Genomic DNA, 16,031 nt, shown 5'->3' on the forward strand with positions numbered 1-16,031 from the left:
ATGAAACTATCCCATGTGATATTATCACCAGGACCTTTGAATGACAGTTTACAAAATGTATTACACGGTATACAAGAAAGGGCTAACTAAATGGAAATATTTCACCAAAATTATACTCCCAGTAACGTTCTTTTATATTTCGTAAAGATATACGTACAATGTTTGATTTCCTACAGTTTTGTCTTTCATCATGTACAATAAAATAACATTTCTGAGGATGGGTTCAATGTGTGAAAAGGCACATACATAATCACACTGTTTCTTGCATTTTAAACTCAACATTTCTCATAAAAAACGTAGCTCAGAAAAATGTCAATCTCTTTGAATGCTGTCTAGTTCCAAACATCTAGTTAAAATATTTTAAGTGGGTTTGTTATCCTTGTAAGTGCATTCTGTTACAAAAACACATACAAAATAAAACTTTTCACCACATTAGCAGAACAGAGAGTCCAGAAATGAACCCCTGTTTATATGGTCAACTAATCTATTGCAAAGGGGGCAAGAATATGCAATGGAGAAAAGACAGTCTTTTTTTTTTTTTATGTTTATTTTTGAGAGAGACAGAGAGAGACACGGACGGACGGATGCACACAGAGTGCAAGCAAGGGAGGGGCAGAGAGAGATAAGGAGACACAGAATCTGAAGCAGGCTCCAGGAGCTGAGCTGTCAGCACAGAGCCTAACTCAGGGCTCAAATTTGTGAACCGCGAGATCATGACCTGAGCTGAAGTCAGGTGCTTAACTGACTGAGCCACCCAGGCGCCCTAAAAAGACAGTCTCTTTAACAAATGGTGTTGGGAAAACTGGACAACAGGTAAAAGAGTGAAACTAAACCACTTTCTTATACCACACAAAAATGAACTCACAATGGATTACAGACTTAGATGTTTAGATGTGACATCTAAAACCATAAAACTCCTGTAAAAAAACAGCCAGTAGACTCCTAGACATAGGTCTTAGCAATATTTTTTGGACATGTCTCCCCACACAAGGGAAACAAAAGCAAAAATAAGGAATTAAGACTATACAACTGAAAAGCTTTGCACAGTGAAAGAAAGCTTTGCACAGAAAAAGCAACCTACTGAATGGGAGAAGATATTTGTAAATCATGTATCTGATAAGGGGTTAATATCCAAATAAATATATAAAGAACTCATAAAACTCAAGACCAAAAAATAATAATAATCCAAACTATCTGAGTAAAAATGGGCAGAGGACCTCAAAAGACATTTTCCAGAGAAGACAAAAGATGGCCAACACATGAAAAGATGCTCATCATCACTCACCATCAGGGAAATGCAAATCAAAATCAGGTATCACATCACATCTGTCATAATGGCTAGTATCAAAAAGACAATAAATCACAAATGTTGGCGAGGATGTGGAGAAAGAGGAAGCCTCTTTCACTCTTGGTGGGAACGCAAACTGGTGCAGCCACTGTGGAAAACAGTATGGAGGTTCCTCAAAAAACAGAACTATCATATGATCCGGCAGTTCTGCTTCTGAGTATTTATCAGAGGAAAATGAAAATACTAATTCAAAAAGATAAATGCACCCCTATGTCTTTTGTTGCATTATTTACAATAAGCAAGACATGGAAGCAACTTAAGTGTCCAGCATATGATGAATGAAGATGTGCTATCCGTACAATGGAATATTAGTCATATAAAAGAATGAAATCTTGCCATTTGCAACAACATGGGTGTGCCGAGAAGGCATTATACTCAGTGGAATGTCGGAGAAAGACAAAATACTGTAAGATTTCACTTGTATATGGAATCTAAAAACCGCAACAAATGAACAAAAACCAGAAACAGACTCAAATATGGAGAACTGGTGGTTCCAAAGGGGAGGTGGGTTGGGGGATAGGCAGAATAGGTAAAGAGGATTAGAAGTTACAAACTTCCAGGAGCACCTGGGTGGCTCAGTCGGTTAAGCGTCCAACTTCAGCTCAGCTCAGGATCTCCCAGTTCATAAGTTTGAGCCCCGCATCAGGCTCTGTGCTGACGGCTCGGAGCCTGGAGCCCATCTCAGATTTTGTGTCTTCCTCTCTCTCTCTGCCCCTCCTCTGCTCACATTCTGTCTGTCTCTCTCTTTCAAAAATAAACATTAAAAAAAAGAAGTTACAAACTTCCAGTTATGAAATAGAGTCACGGAAACAGAAGGTGCAGCATCGGGAATACAGTGAATAACACTGCACTAAACTTCATATGGCGACACGGTGACCACACATCACAGGGAGCACTGAATCACTATGTTGTACACATCTCTGAGTTGAAGTATGTGTTTCTATTACTCTCACTGCTTGCAAACACTCAGGACTCAACTTCAAAACACTCTAAACAGCGTTGTACACATCCATTTGTTCTTACTGTGCAAGGTAACTAGGGTCTGCAGGAAGGGAGAGTGGCAACAAGGACATGAATAATGTTGGAACCCAACACACAGAAAAAACACGTAATTTAGGCTCAATACTTCACGTTTTCTAATAGATACCTGTGTAATTTAACTTTGCTCTTTACTTTGGTTTTGAAGATCATAAAACACAGACTGTAATTATTTGGGTAAAGAACAGAACTTAGGTAGTTATATAAAGTTCAAGACTAAATAAAAGCATAAATATGAATGGGATATTACCTTCAACCATTTAAGATCGAGGTCAGCAGGCCTGTGGATCAAACTGGCCCTCTGCCTGCCTTTATAAATAAAGTTTTATTGGCAAACGGCCACAGCCACTCACTGACATGTTGCCTGTTTTCACACCACCACAGCAGAATAAGCAGCTGTGACAGACACTGCATTGTCCAGAAACCAAAATACTACCTGCACTTTACATACTCCAAACTGAGGTAACAGGATACATTTGTCAATTCATTTGGTTTCTTAATATAACCATATGACATATTTATGTTTTAAGAGTTTGAGAATACATATACATCTATCCAAGCAGAAGAGAAGTCCAAATTCAGTTATAACTATGGAGGCACAAACTCTTCTCTTTCGCTACATGAAGAATTAAGTAAAATTTCATAAGACTAAAAGTCTGCATCATTTACGAGTCTCAATGAAAAGGTTAAAATACTATTTGAATAGACATACCTAGTAACATAAATTTTCCCTCCGAGTTTAATATAGAGCGTATACACCATTTCTGGACTTCTAGTTCCGAAAATCTGAATTACAGCACCATTACTTTGAAAGCTACAAGGACCGGGACTGCTGAAGCTAGCAGTGAATTAATCCCCAGGCTCGCCTGTCACTTTGGGAAGCAGACAGCGGGCCTGCTTCTCACCTGGAGGTGTGTAGGCGTCCATCGAGGTCTGCACAACCAAGGACCTGCGTTTGGAAGGCATAGGCACTGCCATCTTCCTTTCTTTGTGTTTAGCCAGCGCTGCCTGCACAGCTTCTGTGTGGACATCTAAAACAAAAAGAGAGCTCAATCACTCCATTGTTCAGAGACATCCTGAAGTCCCCAGGCTTTTTTTTTTTTTTTTTCCTTTCTGTCTGGTCCTGTGAAATAGTTTACCCTACAGAAACTGTTACAAACAGATGTGTGGGGAAGGAATGAAAAGAAGGATAAACCTGCTGGTTTGAAAGCTGCAGTGAAATGACATTCAAATTCATTCGGGCTTTTAATTATTCATTTTATTACCCTAGAATCTATATAAATAATCACACACTGGCTGCAGAGTGCTGTGTGACTTTTCTTAGGTGAGTGGGTCTTGATCTTTCTCTATTTCTTCAGAAAGAAATTTCTGAAGAATACATTTTTCAAGCCTCGTAATGCATTCTGATGCTCTGCTAAAGGAGGCACGTACTCCTCACAGGCTGTGGCAATGATTTTCACTAACACTTACCAAGCACTCAGGGCCAGTCACTGTGTTTGGCCTTTTGAGTGTATTAAAACCAACTGCAGGGGGCCCCTGGGTGGCTCAGCCGGTTAAGCGTCCAACTTCGGCTCAGGTCATGATCTCGCGGTCTGTGAGTTCGAGCCCCGCATCGGGCTCTGTGCCGACAGCTCAGACCCTGTTTCAGATTCTGTGTCTTCCTCTCTCTCTGACCCTCCCCCATTCATGCTCTGTCTCTGTCTCAAAAATTAAAAAATAAACGTTTAAAAAAAAAAAACCAACTGCAGCCACCCCACAGAATTTACTGAATGCCTACTTTGTAAGCACCTCAGGGCTGGGTACAGTGGAGAACGAGGTGGACGAGGTACTGTATCTCACGCAGCTTACTTGCTAACAGGTAAGGCACACACAAAAGACAATCGCATAGGGCAGGAATTAAAACAGAGTAAATATACGGCCTGCTTAACAATGAGGCCAGGGAAGAGTTCAGTCAATGTTACATGTGAGCAGTAAGAATAAATAGCCATTCTGGCAAGATGAGGATCTCCAGGACAGAGAGAAAACCCAGCTCCCAGGTATGGAAGCTGACGGAGCAGGTGCCAGCAGAGAGAACAGAACCATGCGGAGGGATGCACCTGGCTCCCACTTTCAGTGTGACAGGAGCACTGGGTATTTTCAAGAGGGGATGACATGATCTGACTCCGTGCCAGGGGGTCATCTGGCTGCCGTGAAGGCGGCCACAGGAGAACAAGTGGGAGCAGGGAACCAACCAGAAGGCAGTGGGTGGTCAGGCACCAGATGGCTCTATGCAACCTTCCACACAATCCCACAAAGGAGGGACTCCGAGTATTTTGCAAATGAGTAAGCAGAGGTATGAAGCTCTCCCAGTTATTTAAGCGTGCGTGAGTGGCAACGCTAGGTGTGAACCCAGGTGTGAACAACTCTGGTGCCCACACCCTTCACCATCAACCACACCACACTCTAGCTGCTCCTATGAAAACTCTAAGAGATTAGCATTTTAGAAGAGGCCACCTAGCCACTCCCACGGGCCAACTGCGGCCTGCGTCCCTCCTTATACAAAGTGTGAAAAGACACTGTGAAAAGAAAAATCTATTAAGCAGAGGTAAGTATTCATTTACAGGTGTGGGGGAGAAAATAGAAAATATACATGCAGTGAAATGTTCAGATCTTTACAATGATAAAGTTCAATGCATGGAAATGTATCTATAGAACCACTACCCCAGTCAAGACACAGGACATATCTATCAACCCACAGTACTTATGTGTGTCCTTCCAATCAAACCCCACCCTGAATAAACAGCTACTATTCAATATTTTGACTAGCTTTCCTTGGTTCTTGACCTTAATATAAATAGAATCACACTGATTTTATATAACCATATATAGACTCTGCTATAGTGCTATATGGATCAGCACTTCATAGGTTTTTACTGATGAGAACTGTTACAACATATCAATGTATCATCATCTGCATTTCTCCAGTTGATGGTTATTTATGTTATGTGGCCAAAAACACTAAAATTCACCCTCCCAACAATCCAGGTAGTCAGTACAACATTGTCAACCACAGGCACATGGTTGTGCAACAGATTCTCAAAGCTCCCTATCCCACAAGATTGAAACTCTACAACCCCACCTCCCTCTCTCTCAGCTTCTGGCAACCACCATTCTACTTTCTATTTCTCTGAGTTCGACTAGCCTAGATACCTCACGTAAGTATAATTGTGCAGAATTTGTCTTGTGATTGGCCCATTTCTCTTGACATAATGTCCTCAAGGTCCATCTATGTTGTGGCATTTATCAGAATTTCCTTCCTTTTTACAGCTGAATAATGTTCTACTATATGGATACAACATATATTCTTTATTGATTCATCCACCATTAAATACTTAAGTTTTGACTACCTCTTGGCTGTTGTGAATATGCTACTATAAACACTTGTGTATAAATATCTGTTTGAGTCCCTGCCTTCATTTCTTTCAGATAAACACCCAGAATTGGGATTGCTCAGACTTCCAGGGAAGGTGGGGGCGTAGGAGGGTCCTACTCTCACCTTGTCCCATGAACACATCTAGATAACAGGCACATCATTGCAACTAACCCAGAAAAAACCCTAAGACTGACAGAACAAGCTCTCCACAGTTAATGGTAGACAGGAAACCAAAGTGAAAACAGAAGGAAGGGCAGAGACCCTTCCAGAACCAAACTAACCTGTGAGACTAACCACAAACAGGAAGGAGAACATGAGTGTAGAGAAGGGAGAGGAAAAGACCCCACACCAGCCACCCCAGACACGGGGGACCCTGCACTGGGAAGATGAGACCCCGAGACATTTGACTTTGAAAACCAATGGGGCTTAACTTTGTGAGTGTTTACAATCAGTGGGACTTAACCCAGGGTACTTTAAAACTCAGCTGGCTTACTTCTGGGAGAGCCTGAGGCCAACAAGAAACTGAGTCTCTGCCCTTGAAGAGACAGCAAAACACACAACCCCAGAGATGAAGCATAAAACAGCAGTATGAAAAACTCCTGAGGTACACAGGAAGGATATTTATTTACTAATTTCAGAAACCCACAGGATGGGCAGGGGTCTTTAGGAGACTTGTCTAAGAACAAAACAACTGGCAGGCACCATTTCTCTCCCCGCCCCCCAGCCTAGTTACCTGGATACCTACAGGAACCAGCACCTACAGTGGCCACCTAGCTCTGCTAACAGTACACCTGACCCCCACATTTTCCTTCGGCCTCACTCCACCCAACCTGCCCCACTCTGCAGGCATCCCTCAAAGTGGCTCCAGTTCCCATTCTGCAACCAGACCAGCACATCTAGCTAACACCCAAGGTGCTGCCACCCTTGAATCCACCTCATCCAGCTTGCCCACTGAACAGGAGTCCATCCAAAGCAGTGCCTGCCTCACCTCATTTTGCAAGCAACCACACAGTGACCAGCACCACGCCAAAGTGACTCCTGCCCCAGGAGAGGGGAAGATCACCACACACACCAGTCCAACCACAGCCCCAGCAGTGGACTGGGGGCAGACATCAGGTCTGACTGCTAGCCCCACCCACCAGCAAAAAAAAAAAAAGAGAGAGAGAGCCCTGGAGTTCAGAGTCACTGCAACCCCAACAGTCAGAGTGGGGGCAGACTGCAGGCCTCATCTCCAAGAAAAGCCCCTTAGGGGCCAGCACAAGAGAGTACCCTGCAGTAAGGTGTGACTGAAGCCCAGCACACAGGCTAAGAGGAAGCATCTAGTCTGACCCAAGGCAGCCAAGACTGGCCTCTGATAGCACAGGAACCAAACCCTGCCCACAACAGGCAGAGAGAGTCATTGTGGGCAATTGGAAGGCAAACATGGCTCAACCACAACAGCATGGCACATGCAACACACACAGGTGACACCCCTGAAGTACCAGGTTCTGGTCAACAGGGGACATTGTACAGGACACTGAACAGGGAGGCACAATAACTCTTCATAAGGCCCCTATTTTCAACATTAGGAGTCATAGCTGACTCTCCTAACAAAAGAAAACAGACACAGAGAGTGAGACAAAGTGAGACAGAGGAATATGCCCTGATGAAAAAACAGGAGAAATTCACAGCAAAACAGCTCAATGAAACAGAGATAAGCAATATACCTGATAAAGAATTCAAAGTAATGGTCATAAAGACACTAGATTTGAAAAGGAGTGGAAGATTCAGCGAGACACTCAACAAAGAGATAGAAAATATAAAAGTGAACCAATCAGAGATGAGAACTTAATAATTGATATTAAAAATACATGAGAGGGAATAAACAGTAGACTAGAAGAAGGAGAATAGATCAGTGACCTGGAGGACAGAGTAATGGAAGCAGCCAAGCTGAATAGCAAAAGAAAAAGAACAATAAAAAAATGAGAACAGATTAAGGGAACTCAGTGACACCATCAAGCATACTAATATTCACATTATAGGGGTCCCAGAAGGCAAAGAGAGAGAAAAGGGGGATGAATATCTACTTGAAGAAATAATAGTTGAAAACTTCCTAAATCTGGAGAAAGAAACAGAAATCCAGATCCAGGAGGCACAGAAAGTCCCCAGCAAAACTAACCTGAAGAATTCACATCAAGACACAGTGATTAAAGTGACAAAAAATGGTGATAGAGATTTTTTAAAGCAACATGAGAAAACAGTTACATTTTAGGAAACCTCTTAAGGCTATCAGCTGATTTTTCAGCAGAAACTTTGCAGGCCAGAAGGGAGTGGCAGGATATAGTCAATGTGCTGAAAGAAAAAAAAAAAAAACAAAACCTGCAACCAACAATACTCTACCCAGCAAGGCTACCATTCAGAATAGGAGAGATAAAAAGTTCCCCAAATAATAGGCAAAGAAGTTCATCACCACGACACTAGCTTTACAAGAAATACTAAAGGGAATTCTTTGAGTGGAAAGTAAAGATCATAACCAGGAATAAGAAAATTAGGGAAGAAAAAAATTTCATAGGTACATACCAACACAAGTACATTAATTTCTTATAAAACCAATATGGAAGTAAAAACATAAAAGCAGTAAAATCAATTGTATCTATAAATATTAGTCAATGGATTCACAAGAGTATGTGAAGTATGACACCATATACATAAAACCTGGGGGGAGGCAGTAAAAATTCAGTGCTTTTACAATGGGTTCAAACTTAAGCAACCATCAACTTAATATAGACTGCTGTATGCACAGGATATTATATATAAACCTAATGGTGGCCAAAAATCAAAAACTGGTAATATATATGCAAAAAATAAAGAGAAAGGAATCCAAGCGTATCAACAGAGGAAACCATCAAACAACAAGCCAGCAGGGAACACGAAAAAGGAACAGAGAAGAACTACAAAAACAACCATAAAACAATAACAAAATAGCAATGAGTAGACAACTGTCAATAACTGCTTTGAATGTAAATGGACTAAATGCTTCAATCAAAACAATTGGTGAAAGGGGCACCTGGGTGGCTCAGTCCGTTGAGGTTTGACTTCGGCTCAGGTCATGATCTCTTGATTCGTGAGTTTGAGCCCTGCATCGGGCTCTCTGCTGTCAGTGCAGAGCCTGGAGCCTGCTTCTCATTCTGTGTCTCCCTCTCTCTCTGCCCCTTCCCCGTTTGTGCTTTGTCTCTCTTCCTTTTTCAAAACTAAACAAACATTAAAAAAAAAAAAAACAGTGGGTGATGGAATGGATAAGAAAATAAGACCCATCTATATGTTGACTGTAATAGATTCACTTCAGACCTAAAGACACATACAGATGGAAAGTGAAGGGTGGAAGAACATTTATCACGCAAATGGAAGTAAAAAGAAAGCTGAGGTAGCAATACTTTAACAAAAGAGACTTTAAAACAGGCTATAACAAAAGACAAAGAAGGACACTACATAATCATCAAGACAACAACCCACAAAAAGATGTGACAGTGGGGCGACTGGGTGGCTCAGTTGGTTAAGCGTCAGACTTCAGCTCAGGTCACGATCTCGTGGTCTGTGAGTTCGAGCCCCACGTTGGGCTCTGGGCTGATGGCTCAGAGCCTGGAGCCTGCTTCCAATTCTGTGTCTCCCTCTCTCTCTGCCCCTCCCCTGTTCATGCTCTGTCTGTTCTATGTCTGTCTCAAAAATAAATAAACATTAAAAAAAAAATTTAAAAAAAAAGATGTGACAGTTGTAAATATTAATGCACCCACCATAGAAGTACCCAAATACATAAAGTAGCTATTAACAAACATAAATGAAAAAAATGAAAATAATACAATGATAGTAGGGGGCTTTAACACCCAACTCACCTCAATGAATAAATCATCCAAACAGAAAATCAACAAGGAAACAGTGGCTTTAAATGAATGGGCCAGATGGACTTAACAGCTATATCCAGAGCATTCCATCCCAAAACAGCAGAATACACATTCTTTGCAAGTGCACATGTAACACTCTCCAGAACAGATCATGTATTAGGCTGCAAAACAAGTCTCAAGAAATTCAAAAAGACTGAAGTCATATCATACATGTTTTCTGACCACAGTGGTATGAAACTAGAAATCAACAAGACAGGGGCGCCTGGGTGGCTCAGTCGGTTGAGCGCTAACTTTGGCTCAGGTCACGATCTCGCGGTCCGTGAGTTCAAGCCCCGCATCAGGCCCCTGTGCTGACAGCTCAGAGCCCGGAGCCTGTTTCAGATTCTGTGTCTCCCTCTCTCTGACCCTCCCCCATTCGTGCCCTGTCTCTCTCTGTCTCAAAAATAAATAAACGTTAAAAAAAAAAAAAATTAAAAAAAAAAAGAAATCAACAAGACAAAATCTGGAAAGGACACAAACAAATTGATGTCAAAAAACATGCTACTAAACAATGAATAGGCCAACCAAGAAACCAAATAAGTCGTCAAAAAATACATGGAGAAAAATGAAAATGAAAACACAATGGTCCAAATTCTTTGGAATGAAGCAAAAGCTGTTCTAAGAGGGAAGATTATAACAATACAGGCCTATGTAAAGAAATAAGAAATATCTCAAACAATCTAACGTTAAACCTAAGGAAGCCAGAAAAAGAAGAACTAAGCGTAAAGCCAGTAAAAGGAAGGAAATAATAAATATTGGAGAAGAAATAAATGAAATCAAGACCAAAACAATAGAACAGATTGATGAAATGAGGAGCTGGTTCTTTGAAAGGATCAAAAAATTGATAAATCTTTAGCCAGAATTATCAAAAAGGGAGAGGACTAAAAAATAAAATCAGTAATGAAAGAATAAATACCAAAGAAACACAAAGAATTATAAAAGACTATTATAAAAAATTATACATCAACAAATTGGATAACTTAGAATGGGTAAATTCCTATAAACATACAATCTCCCAAAACTGAATCAGGAAGAAATAAAAAACTTGAACAGACTAGTTACTAGCAATAAAATTGATCAGTAATCAAAAATCTCCCAATAGACCAAAGTTCAGAACCAGATGGCTCCAAAGGTGAATTCTAACATTTAAAGAAGAGTTAATACTTACTCTTCTCAAACTATTCCCAAAAATGGGAGAGGAAGGAAAGCTTCCAAACCCATGCTATGAAGCCAGCATTACCCCAATACCAAAACAATATACACTACAAAAAAGGAAAACTATAGGCCAGTATCTCTGATGGACACAGATGCAAAAATCCTCAACAAAACATTAGCAAACTGAACCAAACGATACATTTAAAAAATCATTCACCGTGATCAAGTGGAATTTATTTCCAGGATGCAAGGGTAGTTCAATATTCGCAAAATCAATGTGATACATCACATCAACAAGAAAAAGGATAAAAGCCATACGGTCATTTCAACAGATGTAGAAAAAACATTTGATAAACTACAACATCCATTCACAATACAATCCCTCAACAATGAGGGTTTAGAGGGAACATACCTCAACAAATAAAGGTTATGTATAAATATATAAAAGTTATACACACACACACATATATAAATATAAATATATGTGTGTGTGTGTGTGTGTTACCTTCCTTTTAGTGTCTATAAGGACTGTAACATACATTTACTCATTTGTAATACTGGTTATATTTATTTTTTCTTCCTTGATCTTGCTAGAAACAATCTTCTCTTTCTTTCCTATTTCATTGTTTTCTACTATTATTATTTCCTTCTTTCTACTTACTTTGGCTTAATTTTCTTTTCAATTTCTAGCCCCTTCAAGTGGAAACTTCGACCACTGACTAATTTTGACCTTTCTTTTTTCTGACATAAGCACTTAAAGCTGTGTATTTCCCTCTATACATTGCCTTAGTTCCTTTCCACAAATTTTGATATTTTGTATTTTAAGAACCTTTTAATTACAACCTGTTTCCTTCTCTTTAAAGTAAACCCCTTATTCACAATATACAGTTGAGTTTTTACTTTCTCAAATTCACTGACTTTTATCCATTTATACTTAACAGTTGCACTTAAGTCTTATTTTTGGTATTTATTTTCTGTTTGTTTCATTGGGTTTTCATTCTCCCCCCCCCCTTATACCTCTGTCTTAATCAAGTTTTTTCCTTAAGTATTTCATCTTAGTTCCCTCATTGTATTGCTATCATAACTCTATATATTCTTTTCGATGGCTGATAAAGGAATTATTATAGGATTCCTTAACACAGTCTACTTAGAGTTAATATTGTGCCAGTCTGTGAAATAAAGCAATATGGGGAAAAAAAGAAACCAAGTTGCAATAGAATTCCACCTCTCTCCATCTTTAGGGCTATTGTTATCATATATTTTACAACTGCATTGATAACTACCACTACACAATGCTATAATTTTTGTTTCACACAGCATTTTTCACAGAACTAGACAAAGAATCCTAAAATGTGTATGGCACCATAAAAGACTATGAATAATCAGAGCAATCTTGAAAAAGAGAAAAAGCCTGGAGATTTCATGGTATTTGATTTCAGGCTATACCACAAAGCTATAGTAATCAAAGTGGTATGTTATTGGCATGAAAACAGATACACCGATCAATGGAACAGAGAGCCCAGAAATAAACCCACACATATATGGCCAATTAATCTACAACAATGGAGGCAAGAATATGCGATAGGTAAAGGACAGTCTCTTGAACAAATGGTATTTGGAAAACTGGACAGCCACATGCAAAAGAATGACGGAAACTGGACCATTTCTTCACAACATACACAAAAATCAACTCAAAATGGGTTGAAGACTTGAATGTAAGACCTGAAACCATAAAATTCCTAAAAGAAAACATAGGCAGTAAGCTCTCTGATATTGGTCTCAGCAACATTTTTTGTATCTGTCTCCTCAGGCAAAGACAACAAAAGACAAACATGTGGGACTAACTAAAAAGGTTTTGAAAAGCAGTTATTTTTAATGAAGTTAACAAAAACTTGGTATCTTCACTCTTGTGTATGAATTCCATCTGTTTTTTCCTTTAGGCTGAGGTCCTAGCTCAGGTGCTAACCATCAATTCTCTGCTGGCCCTAAGCCAGAAAGACTGGATTTCAGTGGCCATTAGTCACGTGAGGATTGGAGAACACCCTTAGGAAGAGCACTGCCAATCTTACCAGGGTCAGTTCCTAAATTTCAGGGGTAGATTCCTCTCCCAAAATATAACAACAGGGGAGAGGGAGAGCGCTAGACCTTCTCATGGATATCGGCGAGCCCAGTGTGACCAGGCTAGAGCTGGAAGCACTCCTGCTTCATTAAGATATGTGTTCTGGTTGTCACAGAATTTTGTGTGGACACTGTTTTAACTCATCATTTGTAATGACACTGTCCCTAAAGGGACGTCAGCTGTACAATATATCATTGTTTCCTTTCCTATAATCTGTTCTGATTTCAAGATTTTCTCTTTATCTTCAGTTTTCTTCAGCTTGACCACAATGTACCCAGGAGTGTTTTTCCTGGTCTTCAACCTGTTTGGGGTTCACTCTTCTTAAATCTGAGGTTTACAACAAATCTGGAGAGATTCTTATTATTTCTGCAGGTATTCTGTCTGCCCCTCCTCCCGTCTCCTCCGGGGACTCCACCTATATTTGTGTCAGGCTGTCTACTGGCTCATAGATCACTAGGACTTTCTTCGGTGCTTTTGATCTATTTTCTGTTACTCAGACCGAATCACTTTTATGACCTACGTTCAGGTTTCCTGAGTACCCCTCTCTGTCCAATCCTGTATTATGCCTATCCACCCAAAGTTCTCGATTTTTATGTATGTTTTCAGATAATATGTCTATTTGGCTCCTTTTATAATTTCCATTACTGTGCTCAGTTCCCTATTGTTCCTTCATTTTAAATATATTTTCCTTTAACTCCTTATACAACTTATAATAGCTGCTTTAACATCCCTGTCTGCAGTTGGCTTTATTAACTGTTTTCTCTTGACTATGGGTCATGTTTTCCTATTTCCTCACATGTCCAGAAGATTTTGGTAGAACAATGGAGCCTGTGGATAACACTTCATGAAGATGAGGTTCTCTGCTGAGTACTGATTTTTGTCCCAGCAGTCAATTAAGCTGGCCAGACTCAGGTTCTAGACTATGGCCCCACCACTAGCAGCTGGAACCCATGCAGAGTGGAATTCAAGTCCCCACAGGCAACCACAGTCCAGGGTTTGCCACAAATCTGAATGGAGTTTACACCCAGATTTGGGGGCCCCCTGCTTTGTGGCTCTTTCTCTCCCAAAATTTTCCCTCATCTCCAGCTGTTCTGAAAGTCCCGAATTCTTTTTTCTGACACATTAAGCTAGTAACTCAATGGCTTTCAGCTTGGGTTTTAGAAGTCCCAGACTATGCAAACGGGGAGTATCTTCAAGGCAAAAGCCAAATAAATAAGAATCTCACATTGCGCCACACCCTTCTTTCAAGTGGTCCCTCCATATTTAGCCAAGGTTTGGGAGTTGCTCTCCAGTTCAAGTAATTATTAATATTGTGTCAAATTGTTATTGTAATATGTGGAAAGGCTGGTCTCATACCAGCTCCAGAACCAGATCCTACATTCCTTAAGAATTTAATAGGATTGTCCAAGTCAAGTAAAATATAAGTTCAAACCTACTTGGGGCACCTGGGTGGCTCAGTCAGTTAAGCATCTGACTCTTGATCTCAGCTCAGGTCATGATCTCACAGTTTGTGAGATTGAGCCCCATGTTGAGCTCTGGGCCAACAGTGCAGAGCCTGCTTGGGATTCTCTCTCTCCCTCCTCCCCTGCTTGTGCACCCTCACTCTCTCTTTCTCCCTTCCTCCCTCCCTCTCTTTCTCTCTCAAAAATAATTAAATAAACATTAAAAAAAAAAAAAAAACTCTACTCAGTTGAGAATGAGTTAATGGACAACTCTTACCTAAATTAAACCCTTCATAAAGTGACTTTTTAAAAATTTGTGACATTAAAAAAAAAAAAATACCAGGGGCACCTGGGTGGCTCAGTCAGTTAAGCGTCCGACTTCGGCTCAGGTCATGATCTAACAGTCTGTGAGTGTGAGCCCTGCGTCGGCCTCTGTGCTGACAGCTGCGAGCCTGGAGCCTGCTTCAGATTCTGTGTCTCCCTCTCTCTCTGCCCCTCCCCTATTCATGCTCTGTGTCTGTCTCAAAAATAAATAAACGTTAAAAAAAAAAAAAAAAACTTTAAATACTAGAATCAACTGAAAACACCCAAGGCTTACAGGGAACGCCACCACTTGGCCATATGCTTCCTAAAAGGAAATTAGTCGAAACAAGTGACTCCCAAAATTTCAAGTCAAAGGCACAAATTATGTTTTTTTTTTGTGGTTGTTATTCTTCATATGACAACTTTAGGTTATACCATCGAGGCAGTTACTAAAACTGCAGGCTAGCTGCATACCTTCACTGTGGCTCCACAGCTCAGCTCACCACTTTAAGAAAAATACTTTAGTTTTCTGATTGCAAGTTAAACTTAAGGAAAACAAATTTTGTTTAAGAATCCATTTGAGTGATTCAGTTTTTTACACAGAGTTTCTTCCTCTAATTAGTAAACAGTCAACAAAATGCAAATCCAGCTAACAGCTACTCCATGAACTTCTCACAAGTACCTGGGATGCGCTCACCTGGAATCAGCAACGAGCAAGGGGAGATGCAGCCTCACTACTCTTAGTTTCTGGCAGCTTCTGGCACTACCAGCAATTCCCGTTTGTTAAGGAAGTCAGCACACACACTAACTTGGGGCAAATGGTCAACCTCTGTGGACCTATGTGCAACACAGTTCTATTTAATGATCTATTCAATTCTCCTTTTCAAAAAGGCAACTCTGTTCTCTTTTTGCCATAGCAGGGGTTTAGAGAAATTGACAGTGTGTTTGTAAAATTTCCATGGAAGTGCAATCAAGTTTGGAGAGCCAAACAGACGGCACCTACTGCACAGAGCCTATGAGCTCATAGGTGGTGGGCAGGGATCTTGTCCCCCAGGTTCTGCTGCCTGGAGAGGCGTCTGTTCATCTGCCCGGTGCCTGTGGAAGGTGGCCAATGAGAGCAACAAATCCTCCCTGTTTCTTCTGTCTCACATTATGAACAGGGATGCACACCCGACTAGCAAAACTCCCTTCCTGGACTGAACTGACCGATTCAAGCTACTTCAGATTTACCTCCTAATCTTTCTTTAGTGTATTCCTCCAAAAGGCCCTATTTTTAGCAAAGTAACCAAAACAAAAG

General features: G+C 40.5%; 1 protein-coding gene across 1 annotated transcript in view; it reads right to left on the reverse strand.

Annotated features, from left to right (window-relative positions):
- Nucleotides 1–16,031, reverse strand: part of DIP2C (disco interacting protein 2 homolog C) — a 412,351-nt gene that overhangs the window by 161,453 nt on the left and 234,867 nt on the right. The window contains 1 exon segment of the mRNA XM_042990907.1: nt 3,292–3,417. Coding sequence (XP_042846841.1) covers nt 3,292–3,417 — 126 coding nt within the window.

Source organism: Panthera tigris, chromosome B4, assembly GCF_018350195.1.
Source record: "Panthera tigris isolate Pti1 chromosome B4, P.tigris_Pti1_mat1.1, whole genome shotgun sequence".
NCBI classification, from domain to species: Eukaryota; Metazoa; Chordata; class Mammalia; order Carnivora; family Felidae; genus Panthera; species Panthera tigris.